The sequence below is a fragment of the Leptodactylus fuscus genome, chromosome 1, assembly GCF_031893055.1.
Source record: "Leptodactylus fuscus isolate aLepFus1 chromosome 1, aLepFus1.hap2, whole genome shotgun sequence".
Lineage (NCBI taxonomy): Eukaryota > Metazoa > Chordata > Amphibia > Anura > Leptodactylidae > Leptodactylus > Leptodactylus fuscus.
Window position 1 is genome coordinate 158660923 of NC_134265.1, and position 13619 is coordinate 158674541.

The 13619-nt window shown below is 44.0% G+C and overlaps 1 protein-coding gene across 4 annotated transcripts in view; it reads left to right on the top strand.

Annotated features, from left to right (window-relative positions):
* The first annotated feature begins 1502 nt into the window (after positions 1–1502).
* RIC1 (RIC1 partner of RAB6A GEF complex) overlaps positions 1503–13619 on the top strand; it is an 88490-nt gene continuing 76373 nt past the window's right edge. For 3 of the 4 annotated variants that reach the window (XM_075278767.1, XM_075278782.1, XM_075278774.1), the window contains exon 1: positions 1503–1751. In XM_075278767.1, coding sequence (XP_075134868.1) covers positions 1611–1751 — 141 coding nt within the window. In that variant the 5' untranslated portion in view covers positions 1503–1610. The remainder of the gene's footprint in view (positions 1752–13619) is intronic. The other variant, XM_075278788.1, reaches the window with a different exon arrangement.

The window sequence follows — 13619 nt, forward strand, 5'->3', positions numbered from 1 at the left end:
TCAGGTGAGACTATATTTCAGCTACATGCACTTGAGTTCTATAGCAACTTAGCAGTATCTTCAGGGACTATTATTCCAGCTGGCACTTCATAACACCCAGCTTTCTTGTATTTGTACTTCTTTGTCCTTAACAGTGTCCATATATATATTTTTTCTGTATTTTGTATATTGGTATTTAATAAAAATTGTGGAATTTTAACATTATACTATGTGTATTGGTGTTATAATATTTGCATACCAGATGTCATACTTACCTTGTTTGTGGTTTGTCGTTCTTGGTTCCTTGGTAAGGACATGTTGTGGTAGGGCCTACAATAGATACAGGAGACACACGCATTTATTTGTTTATGCGTGTTTGCTTTGTGTTTGGTTTTTACATACAGAGACTGCCTATCTCTGCCATAATGAACACAACTGAATTAGCTAGCCTGATAACTGGGAGAACAGAAGAAATGAAAGCAGCTCCTCTGAGTGCAGGACCTAGGTCACATGGTGTAGACACAGGAATAGCTAGAAACACAGGCTGGCTCCCTGTGTCTACATCTGTAATATATTACTCTGTATTATCCTGTATCTGTATTACTATGCTGCTGTAACACGCTGAAATTTCCCCAATGTGGGACTATTAAAGGATTATCTTATCTTATCTCTAAATTTAGCCCCTCCCCCCTCGAGCAGCAGATACAGCACTTGACTTTAGAGCAGATAAGTCAGGGCTGTGGCCACAAAGAATTGAATAAAGTAAGATAGTGGACAAACAAAGCAGTTTTGCTGAAGCAGTGTATTTAGGAAAAGTCTTACATTCACATTAACCAGCAGTATAGATAGCATCCTTGTGATGGGACAACCCCTTTAATACTGTGGGGGCAATTAGAGAGGAGCATTATAACGTGGGGGCACATAATGTTGGGGTGACTGTAGGAGTATTAAACTGTCTGGGGACACAAAAAGAAATGGATGAGAATGGGCAGAGTCAACGTAGAAGTGGATGGAGCTAAGTTACCTGCAGCATGCTATGTGCGCCACACATTCTGTCCCTTGAAAGTTAGGAGGTGTGTTTATTAATGAACTTATAAAGTACATGCTTCACAACTAAGAAACTGGACGCATAAGAAACTAACTTCAGCAACTAAACAGCTGTCTCCTAGAGGTGGTTCTTACTATAATGGGTGACACAAACCTATTGTATTCTGTGTCCTATAAGCTGCCGCCAAGCAGTTCCCCACCAGGGGGCAGGCCAGCTCAGCTCCTCCCACACATTCTCCCTGATGACGTCTGTTTCGAACTTTTGCCTCAAATTCACACATAGCACGCTTCACGGATTTAGGAAAGTACCAATCCAATCGCAGCTCGTGTTTCTGCCGGCTGCCAGTTATGAGAGCCGCCCCGTGATTGGGTGTCCTTGCTCTAAGCGATAACTGGCTGAGAGAGGTTCGGTGGGCGGAGTTCTGCAGGGAAGTGTATTGCAGGGTTACTGTACGGGGATTCGTCGCTTCCGGTACATACGGAGTAGATTGTTCGCCGGGGGCTTTGCGGACCGGGGCTGTTCCGGCGGAAGAGTTGGGAGTGATGTTTGCTCCTGTGCGCCGGACTGTACACTGACGGACGTCATGTATTTTCTCAGCGGCTGGCCCCAGAGGCTGTTATGCCCCTTGAAGAGTGTGGAGAAGCCCTTTCATATCCAGCCGGATCCGCAGCGCCTGTTCTTGGCAGTGTTGTCCCACACTCAGCTCAGTATATGGTACAGCAGGGTGAGTGTCCGTCTGTGTTGTCCTGTCTATGGCTGACCCGTCCTGTTCCACGTTACCTGTGTTTACATGCTGCTCTTCCAGCTGCTCCATGACCCGGCTGCCCAGTGACAGGCTGCCAGTGCTTTCTGGACAATCATATATCAGCAGCAGACACAGTGGATTGCTGATAGCGCCACCTTTAGATGACAGGCATACATAGACACCCTTGTTATCAGGCCTTATGTTTCTTTTTAGTTATTACCAGCTGTCTGCAGTCCAGTTATATTGTAGTGTATAGGGGGTCACAGAATGTACTGAGCACAGCTTTGCAGACGCTTAGGAAATTGTTCGCAGTTTTATAATTAGCTGTAGGAAAAATTAATAAGAGAGGACCTTTCACCACTTTCACCAGCTGTGACTCTTTGTATCCTTGTTTTTCTCTAGTCCATAACATATCTTGGGCTTTCTTGTGTCAGGTGGATCGTCCATCTAATGTATACTCCAGCCCCGGACCAACCATCCGACAGAACTTATTAGCATATTGAATGATTGGTCAGGAATAGTGGGGGTTAGAGAGAATATTCCAATTGTGCCAGTTCTTGGAGAACCACTTATTGAAGGATGCCAAGGGGTGGACGCAGTGAGTCTTTAATATGAAACAGTGCATGTTTTGTAACCAGTATCCCCATATGATGATGTGGTCAGCTGTTAGATTACATCTGTTTACAAGTGCAGTCTGTTATTGCACATTGAACGTGGTGGACTTTCCATGCAGGTTATCTAGAAAAAAAAAAGTGCCCTAGTTTGTTTGTTTTTTTTTAATCCAAAATAATTAAAGGAGTTCTCTCTCTCAGTCCTCCACTGCAACAATGGAGCTGTTGTTCCATTCTGTGCCCACATTAGTTGAGCTGGAAGTGTTGTGTCTCAGGTGACCGCTGCGGCCAATCACTGGCCAAAGCGATTGCCTGTTGGGTACATCAACAGGTGGTTGCTGAGGCCAGTGATTGGCCAAAGTGGTTACCTGATCCGCTTTATTTCTGGCTTGACCAGTGCAGGAATGGGATGGAACCCAATGCAGCAATGGAGGACTTTTGGTAGGTGAATATTTTCCTTTTTATTTTACCCCATCCCTGAGTCTTCCAGTTTGGCTGGTAAATATATATATATATATATATATATATAGTGTGTGTGTGTGTTATATATACACATTAGCACCACCTATTGGAAGGTAGATCCCTATAGATTAATACCTGATTTTCAAAGAAATCTAAGGACATAATTTGGGAATAATGGTAAAGTCCAGAAGGGTGAGGTTCCCACATGCAGACAGCTGTTTTGAGGTTGTGCCTCTCGTCAGTGCAGAGTAGGGCTGGCTGCATGAGTGCATGAGAAGTCCATCTACGTTGCAGAAATACTACATATTTTCATCATGGATTTCACTCCTTTAATGTATAGGGTGAAATCTGCTTTGAATCTGTAGCACACTCCATGTGTAATCATGTAGATTTTGCTGTAGAATTGCCAGTGACTTGCATCAAGATCTATAACTGAAAAATTCTTCCATATGTGTACACAGCCTAGAATACTTAGAGGTATTGTTCCAGCTTACACTTTTTTTTTTCACAATAGCCCTGGGCTCTTCGTTGTTCTAATCCGTCTGGGGACCTGAACAATTGAGAGCTGAACTGCTAAAATAGCAGTTGCACATGTCGCCCAGCAGACCCCATTAACTTAGATGGAGGTCTGATGCTTTGAAATTGACAGTGGCAGAGAAAAAGTCTTCTGTACAGGACTTTTTTCTTTGGTGGTCACTGTCTCCGACACACCTGTGAACTTGGCCTATGTTGGCCCCTTCTTCTAGTTACTGGTTTATCTATACCAGGATGGAGAAAGGGAGAGAATGTGAAGCCCACGTAGTGTGCTGTGGCAAATTTAGATCCATCTTCTACATTGACTCCACCTATTTCCATCCATCTCTCTCCCCCACACGACATAATACTCCTACAGTCATGCTAACATTATATACCCCCCACAGTATAAAGTCCCTCTTCTGATGCACCCCCAGTTTGTCACCCTCCAGCTGCCCCATAGTTTAATGTCTGTTTATGGGGCAGCTGAAGGGGTACATTAATGTCCCTTTCCGGCCACCTCCATTGTTTAATGTACCCTTCCAGTTGCCCCAAGTTTAACATTAAAAAAACCCCAAAACACTAATAATCACCTCTCCTCGCTTCACTGCTGTTCTGTCAGCAGTCTCTGCTCCCGTAGGCTTCTGGGAGTTGCAGGCATGATGTGAGTAATTCCTTCACATTGCGCATACAACTCTAGACACACACGGGCTGAATGGTGAAGCAGGGAATGGACGGCTCCTGCTTCACCATTGTGTTCGACTCTTCTGCATCCTCCAAACGCAGATAAGTTGATGCCGAGACATACACTATGTGATCAAAAGTATCCGGACACCTGGCTGAAAATGACTTACAAGTTTGTGGCGCCCTCCATGGGTATTGCTGGAATTCAATATGGTGTTAGCCCACCCTTAGCCTTGATGACAGCTTCCACTCTTGCAGGCATACGTTCAATCAGGTGCTGGAAGGTTTCTTGGGGAATGGCAGCCCATTCTTCACGGAGGTATCGATGTAGGTCAGTGAGGCCTGGCACGAAGTCGGCATTCCAAAACATCTCAAAGGTGTTCTATAGGATTCAAGTCAGGACTCTATGCAGGCCAGTCCATTACAGAGATGTTATTGTCGTGTAACCACTCCGCCACAGGCCGTTCAGTATAAATAGGTGCTCGATCGTGTTGAAAAATGCAATAACAAGGAATGCAAGCCCCCTCCATGAAAAACACGACCACACCATAACACCACCGACTCAGAATTTTACTGTTGGCACTACACACGCTGGCAGATGACGTTCATCCGGCATTCGCCATATCCACACCCTGCCATCGGATCGCCACATTGTGTACCGTGATTCTTCACTCCAAATCGTCCAATGTTTACTCTCCTTACACCAAGCGAGGCGTCGTTTGGCTTCGACCTGTGTGATGTGTAGCACCCAATCACCTGACCACGTTCAAAGTCTGTGAGTTCCGCGGAGTGCCCCATTCTGCTCTCTCACGATGTCTAATGTCTACTGAGGTCGCTGATATGGAGTACCTGGCAGTAGGTGGCAGCACAATGCACCTAATATGAAAAACGTATGTTTTTGGGGGTGTCTGGATACTTTTGATCACATAGTGTACCTCCCCTGACCAAGACAGCGGGACAGGACCCAAAAGCTGAGATTATGCTGTTGAATCCGGGATTGTTGGAAGGTATGGTTTATGGATGAACGATTTCTTTTTTTTTTTTTTTTTCTAGTGACTGCTGTTGTGTTTGCCATAGATATGCCACTGGTATGTTAAATTTAGTTTAAAAGGAAATTTCCCGCTAAATAAGTTATCCCCTATTCTTAAGATGGTAGACAACTTGCAGATGAGTGGGGGTCTGACCTCTGAAACATCCACTGATCAGGAGAGCAGGGGACTGTTGTGAATGGAACAGTGGTCAGGGAGCACAATCCACTTATCTCAGAGCTCCAGAGATCACTAAAGTACAGCACTCTATGCTCAAAGTTTTCTCTGATGCTCCCATAAATTGAGCTGTGCGTGCGCTGCAACCACCACTTCATTCAGAACAAGGAACAAAAGTCTTCCATTCTCCTGTTAAATGGGGGTCTAAGTGGTTAGACCCCCACTGATCTGTAAGTTACCCCTTATTCATAGGATAAGAGAGAACCTGTTTCATGGGAAAAACTCTTTAAGCTGTGGTAGGTAAATAAAAACTACTGTGACTTGAAAGAATTGTAACCTGAGGCTAGTGTAACTTCAGAGACCTTTTTGATGATAGGTACACTTAAAAGGGATTTTCTGGGTTTATGTAAGCAAGATAGAGTTCTACGACTTTGTAATTTATTAAGATTTGCCTTAGTAAAGGCCCTGACTGGTGCCAGAATAGAACTCTGTCAGTGTCGGGGGTTGTTTGGTGACCATTGTGGTAATCTACTTTATTAAGCTTTGCAACTTCCCTTCTAATAGAAAACAGGCTGGAATATTCCCCTCAGCAACCCTCTAACTGAGCTGTTGCTAAGGAAAGTCCTTACTCAGTTGTATTGTAAATATGCAGAGCTAAAGCATTTACCAGAGGGGGATGGCCACTTCAAATGGCTTTGGTTTTTACCTAGAAAAATGATTCTCCGCTTATATGATCCTGAGATTGAAGAACTAGCTATAACAGACCCTGAGGTATCACTAGTTAAAACATAGTTGAGAATCTGAACTTAATATGCAGAAGTTCATGGACAACTGCAGAACAGTCTCAAATCCCTTAAAAATTCCATTAATTTCAATCAGATTTTATGTTGGCCATTAGTGACTGTTTCTGCCCGCTTACACCAAATCCGTTATTTTTGGCAGGCAAAAGATCCTGCATTCATGTCAAGCATCAGATATTTTTTAACATTAAAGGGGCTCTATCATTGGGAAAAGTCACTTTTAGCTAAGCACTTACTTGCATGGCCTTTAGAAAGGCTATTTCACACCTACCTTTTGTATTTAAATTACCTCAGTAGTTTTTGAACAAGTCTGTTTTTATTCATATGCTAAATAGCATCCTCCGTGCACCTGGAATTGTCTCTGTGCACCCTCTCTGCTATTCTCTGTGTGTGAGAGCAGGGAGATGAGTCATCAGCACAGCAGCCTCTCTGTTCTCATATACACATGAAGAATAGAGGGTGCACAAAGAGACTTCCGGAGTGCACAGAGAAGGCTAATTAGCATATGAATAAAAATTGACTTATTCAAAAACTACTGAGGTGATTAGCATACAAAAGGTAGGTGTGAAATAGCCTTTCTAAAGGTTATGCAAGTCTGTGCTTAGCTAAAAATGACTTTTCCCAATGATAGAGCCTCTTTAACCCCTTCCCGCCGATGGCATTTTTTGATTTTCGTTTTTGACTCCCATCCTTCAAAACCCCATAACTTTTTTTATTTCTCCGCTCCTAGAGTCATATGAGGTCTTAATTTTTGCGGGACAAATTTTTCTTCATGATGCTACCATTAATTATTCTATATAATGTACTGGGAAGCAGGAAAAAAATTCAGAATGGGGTGGATTTGAAGAAAAAATGCATTTCTGCGACTTTCTTACGGGCTTTGGTTTTGCGGCGTTCACTGTGCAGCCAAAATGACATGTCCCCTATATTCTGTGTTTCGGTACGGTTCCAGGGATACCAAATTTATATGGTTTTATTTACATTTTGACCCCTAAAAAAAATTCCAAAACTGTTAAAAAATTTTTTTTCTAAAAGTCGCCATATTCCGACGGCCGTAACTTTTTTTATACGTAAGTGTACGGGGATGCATAGGGCGTCTTTTTTGCGGGGCCGGGTGTACTTTTTAGTTCTACCATTTTCGGGAAATGTTATTGCTTTGATCACTTTTTATTCAAATTTTTATCATAATCAAAACAGTGAAAAAACGGCGGTTTGGCACTTTCGACTATTTTTCCCGCTACGGCGTTTACCGAACAGGAAAAATATTTTTATAGATTTGTAGAGCGGGCGATTTCGGACGTGGGGATACCTAACATGTATATGTTTCACAGTTTTTAACTACTTTTATGTGTTCTAGGGAAAGGGGGTGATTTGAACTTTTAATTCTTTTTATATTTTTTATTTTTTTTTGCATTTATTAGACCCCCTAGGGGTGTTGAACCCCAGGGGGTCTGATCACTAATGCAATGCATTACAATGCTAATGCATTGCAAAAAAGCATCCTTTCTTTTGCAGGCTGCATAGACCAGCCTGCAAAAGAGAGGATTTGCAGACAAGCCTGGGAGCCTGTACAAGGCTCCCGGCTGTCATGGCAACGGGACGTCAGCCCTGGAGCATGCTCCAGGAGCCGGCGATCCTGGCCAAAATGGCGGCGCATGGGAAAATGGCGCCTTTGATCGCAGCGCCGGAGGGGTTAATGCCTCCGATCAGTCCGGGGACCGATCGGAGGCATTAAAGCCGGTTGTCTACTGCTTAAAGCAGTAGACACCCGGCGGCTATGGCGGCCGCCCGGCTCCCGGGCGGTCGCCATAGTTACAGACCCGACATGCGCCGTACTATTACGGCGCATGTCGGGAAGGGGTTAAAGCTCTAGCACATGCTCATAAAGAAATAATAATGATAAAAAAGACACTAAAGGACTCTAACTGATGCTTATGTGTCCATTAAAAAACAGACACATTAAAGGGGTTTTGAGGATAAACTGATACTTACCAAGCCTGCCTATGTCCGGGGATGGCTCCCCCCCTGTCTTCTAGCAGTGGGCGGAATAGGTTAGCTAGGGAGACGGGGGGAGGGACTAATAATAGTCGGGATCGCTAGTCAGTGATGGTGGGAGGAGCTAGGCTTAGTGAAATGGAGGGTTTTGTAACAGACCAAGAGGGAACTAGTGTAGCAGCTACACAGAAAAGCTGCACAGCAGGAAGTTACACCAAATACACAAATGCAGAGGATGCAGCAGCTTCCAGAGACAGAAATCACTCCAAACACTGCTAAAAGTGCATGGGTGTACTTTTTAACCCATTAGTAACACTAACAGACCTTTATAAAAAGATTTTCTGTCCTGAAAACCCCTTTAACATCAGTTACTGTCCATTAATGTCTGTTATGATAGGTGTCTGTAGTGTGAACCCACCCTAATTTGTACAGATACCAGAACCATTTTTCTTGGTAGTATAAAACTGAAAATACAGGCATTTTATTTTATTTTAAAATTAGATTTTTATTGAAGAAAAATTTTTAAAAATACAAGAAAAGCAAAACAACAACGGGCCAAAGGGAAGAAAGACAAAAACCCGTGGCCGAATCGGGCCGTACAGTATTATGTCAAGTACAATAATCCAAATAACCTCTTATCTAATATAGACACTCGGGAGCATACACAATGGTTACAAAAGCATGAACTGTAGTCCTATCTGTTCTCGAGTGGCAGCCAATAACTTTCCGAACAAGGCCTGGGGCAAGGTAAGGGGGGGGGGGGGACAGAAGAGAAGGACAGGGAAGGTGGTGGAAGATTAGGGCATGGAAGAAAACAAACTTTGTTAAAAGTAAAAACAGATTTGGCATAATAAAGTGAATAAGTATCTAAGAGCAAAAAAAAAAAAAAAAAAAAAAAAAAAGAAACACCGCATGTTCAGAGCAGAATGGTGCAATTCAAATGGGAATGGCAATGATAAGGAGGTCAGTATACAAATAGAAGTGCAAACGGCCATAACACTTGGGGTACCAACAATAATATTAGCAACAATGATCCGGTGCGCGTGACCCGTTATGGAATTGCACTAGGGGTGGAGAGGGGAGTCTTGGCCCAGGGATTTCTCCTATCTTCCATAAAAGCGGACCAGAGGGCCCATCTAGAGCAGAAACTGGAGAAGGTATGGTTTTTGGTGGCCAACATCCGCTCCAGGGTGAAAGCCAAGTCCACATGATGGATCAGCTCATTTATTGTCATACAGGGTATAAACTTCCACTGCCTCACTATCATGGATCTGGCTGCTAGAATTATCTGACCCAGCACCACATGCATACCCGTGGGGAAAGACCCAGCATCTAGAAAGCATAACGCCAGCCCTGGGGAGGGGGAGATGGGGAGACCAGCTACAGAGGACATGAAGCCGAAGACAGCGGTCCAAAAGGCCTGAACTGGGGGGCATTCCCACCACATGTGCAATAGAGTGCCTTTGCGACCGCAACCCCGCCAGCAGAGTCATCAATATGCGCCAACTGTACAGGAGATCTGTACCAGCGTAGAAGGATTTTTTTGAGCCGTCTCCCAGTGGGCTGCACCCTTCAACACCCGCTTAACAAACCCACAGGCCTCCTACCACTCAGGCAGAGAAATAGATTTGGCAAGGTCTTCCTCCCACCTTGAAAGGCAAAGAGGTTTGATCCACTCTGAGGGGGTGGAGAAAAAAGTATAAAAATCTGAGATGCCACCTTTAGGAGGTGGCGGTTCGTCTCCACAGTCTCCATGCAAGCCTGGGAAAACAAAGTGTCGACGCTCCGTGGGTTTGAAGAAGGTGCCTAAGTTGCAGGAATTTGAAAAAATCCTTGTGAGGGAGGTCGTATTCCTCCCGCAATACAGAGAAGGATTTAAAGCGATCGTTCTCATAGAGATGGGAGATTTTGCCAAGACCTTTTGCTATCCAACTGCAAATCCTCAACTGGGGGAGAAACGCGGACGTGTACAACAGTGGGAGTTTCGCTAGGGAGACCAAATCCTCTAAGGAGGTATGTGACAGGAAATATCGCCACGCCCATGTAGACTCTTTTATACTCAGCAATAGGGACTGATAAAGCTGCGGGCCAAGGTCCTTGGGGCGTAATATACTCATGAGTGGAGCCTCCAGCATAGACTCCTCAATCTCCATACACCTCCAATTAGCCACATCACTCCAGCTAACCTGGAGTTGATCAAGGGTCGCCGCCGCGTAATACTTTTTAATATCAGCGACTACGGCGCCCCTAGAAGACCAGGGCCTAGACATTACCTGAAAATCGGATCCTGGATCTCTTGCCCTCCCAGATAAACTGTGAAAGTATGCGCTGAAGTTTAGAGAAATAGGAGTCAGGTATAGGGATGGTCACAGTGCGGAATAAATATAAAATCAAACGCAGTGCCATCATTTTAACAATAGCGATCCTGCTCGTCCAGGACAGCATCGGTTTAGCAAAACTAGCCAGCAAGGAGGACACCTTAGATACAAGCGGGATATAATTCGCCGAGAATAAATGAGAACTAGGGGCCGTCAAGGTGATACCTGAATATGTGATACAATCACCCTTCCATTGGTAGGGAAATACAGCCATTTTAAGTGACCATCCCCCTTTTGGTAATTGCTTCAGCTCTACATACTGCATTGAGCAGAGTCTTCCTGGCAATGCTTAGAGCATTGCTGAAGGGAACGTTACAGCCTGTTTTCTATTAAACAGAAGTTGGTTAGATTAATAAAGTGTATGCAAAAATGAAAAATGTTCACAGCACAAGTCTGCCATAAGATGAGATTCATTCTGCATATAAAATCACATTCCCAGCTATGTTTTTGATTAGTGATATCTCGGATTATGTTATAGCTAGTTCTAAAAGTTTGGCATCATATGATAGCTTTTTGTAGGTGGTATAAAACGGGGATTCAGCCATTTGAAGTGACCATGCCTTCCTTTCGTAAATGCCTCAGTACTGCATATTTACAATATAACTGTGCACAGACTCTCCCCAGTAACAGCTCAGATAGAGGGTTGCTAAGGAGAATGTTGCAGCCTATTTTATAATAAAAAGGAATTGGGGGGGGGGGGGGGGCACCATTCCTAGTTACGCCACTGGTTCACCCTCCCCCTTCCTCCCTTGTTTTTTTTCCCGTATTGTTGACCTATGCTTGGGATAAGTAATCATCATTTTTTTTTTTTTTTTTTTTGGCGGGAAAACTCCTTCAGCCTGTTTTATGAGGTTGCTTTGTACAAGTACATTGTTTATTTCTCCACTGAACAACACTGAAATTCTTATAGGTGTGTTAGGAAGGGGATTTTTTTTATATATCTATAATGAAGCTGAATTTTGTATACTGTACATAGTTTGCTTAGTAAAAGCTATTACTTTTGTGTCTGACCCATTGATTCTGCTTCTCACAATACTGTAAGGGCTAGTTCATACGGGGCAAAATGGTCAGGATTTTGACGCAAAATCAGTGTCAAAATCCTGCCACCTCCCATTGAAATCAATGGGAGCCGGTCATTTTCTTTTTCCGCGAGCAATTTGTTTCCGTGAGCGGAAAAAAGAAGCAACATGCCCTTTCTTCAGGTGGATTTCGCAACTGATTCAGCTGCGGTGTCTGCCTCACGACACCACCCTGCAGACTAGACCCATGCATTTGGGCCTAATCTGGAGCGGAAAGCCACGACGGAATGTGTTCACGAGGAAACCTCGTGTAAACTAGCTCTAACAAGTTATAGGGATTTGTTATGATATAGCTTGTATTGTGCTTTCAGCCAAATGAAACTGCTTTACTATATCTTGTCTGCATATATCTACTAAAATAAGACAGGTCGCCCTGGAGTGTGGCACAGAATGAGCAAGTTTTCCTAGGATTAGTTTAATTAGGTAGTCCTGGTTAAAAAAATTTATTTTTAAATTAGGCTGGTGCAAACCTAGTCACCTGGCCCTGGTTCTCCGGTGTTCTCCCAGCACGGTCCACACCTGCTGCTAGACTGTCTTCTTTTGCGGAAGGCTGTGAAGTTAAAGAGGACATTTCATCAGATCGGGCACATGCAGTTTTATATACTGCTGGAAAGCTGACAGTGCACTGAATTCAGCGCACTGTCGGCTTTCCCGATCTGTGCCCGGTGTAAAGCGCCATCGGTCCCGTTACCATAGCGCTTTAGTGTCAGAAGGGCATTTCTGACAGTTAGCCAGGGACGCCCTTCTACCTAGCAGCACCTATCGTGCTGTACAGTGTGAGCGGGGAGGAACGTCCCCTCCCTCTGCTCACACAGCTCGTCCATAGACGAGTATTATCAGGGGGGGAGGGGGTGTTCCTCCCCGCTCACACAGTGCAGCGCGATAGGCGCTGCTGGGCAGAAGGACGTTCCTGACTAAGTGTCAGAAATGCCCTTCTGACTGTAAAGTGCTACAGTACCGGGACCGATAGCGCTTTACACCGGGCACAGATCGGGAAAGCCGATAGTTTGCTGAATTCAGCGCACTGTCAGCTTTCCAGCAGTATATAGAACTGCATGTGCCCGATCTGATGAAAGGTCCTCTTTAAGGGTCCCCTCTGCTGAGGCCAAGGATTGGCTTCAGCAATCATGTGCGGAGCTGCAGAACTAGACCGCACTTGGAGGCGTTGGAGCATCGTGGCCAGGTGAGTATGTTGTGTATCTTTTTTTTTTTTTTTTTTTTTTTTCACCTCCGACCTAAATAAAAAAAATAAATTAATAAATTTTAGCCTGGACAACCGCTTCAAGTTTAAATCCACATTAGAATCTTTCATGACCATTTTTATCCACAGTTGCATGAATAAGGCTTAACAAGGGCCAGAATTTCCAAACTCTGCCAACCTTGTGTAGCGGTGTTGAGACTATACCAAGAAATGGCGTGATCATCCTTTCCTTAAACAGTGTCAACTGCCTCCACCATGTTATAGAGCAAATTACGAGGGTAGTCTGAAAAGTTTCTGACCTCCACATGTGGATGGCAACACTCGTCAACCAAAGTTGGGGAATGTGTTCGCACATGCGTTAGAATGTACTCGCAAAAATTTGAGCCATTTTGCACCAGTGGTTTTTCTTTGACAATCATTGTAGTGAGTCGATGTGAGTGATTTTGTGAAAATGGATAAAATCGAATATCGAGCTGTCATTAGATATTTGTTTTTGAAAGGCAATACGCCTTCACAAATTAAAGACAAATTGGATGCTGTGTATGGGGACTCTGCACCATCATGTACCACCGTCAAATTTTGGGTTGCTGAATTTAAACGTGGTCGTACCAGCTTAGTTGACGATGAACATTCGGGACAGCCAAAAACATTGCTCAAGTTCACCAAATGGTGCTAGAGAACAGTCAAATGAAGGTTAAAGAGATAGCAGAACCAAAAATACATTTATGGTTCTTTGAAGGCGGTGAGGAAAAAACAGATATGCAAAAGCTAAAATTAGCTTTCTCTTTAAGGGGTTAAGGTAAAGTCGCATTTGAATTTTGCAGTTGCAACTAGAGATGAGCGAGTAGTATTCGATCGAATATCTCCCTCCCATAGGTTTCCGTGTAAGCAGCCGAACACCAAGGAGTTAAACGCATCA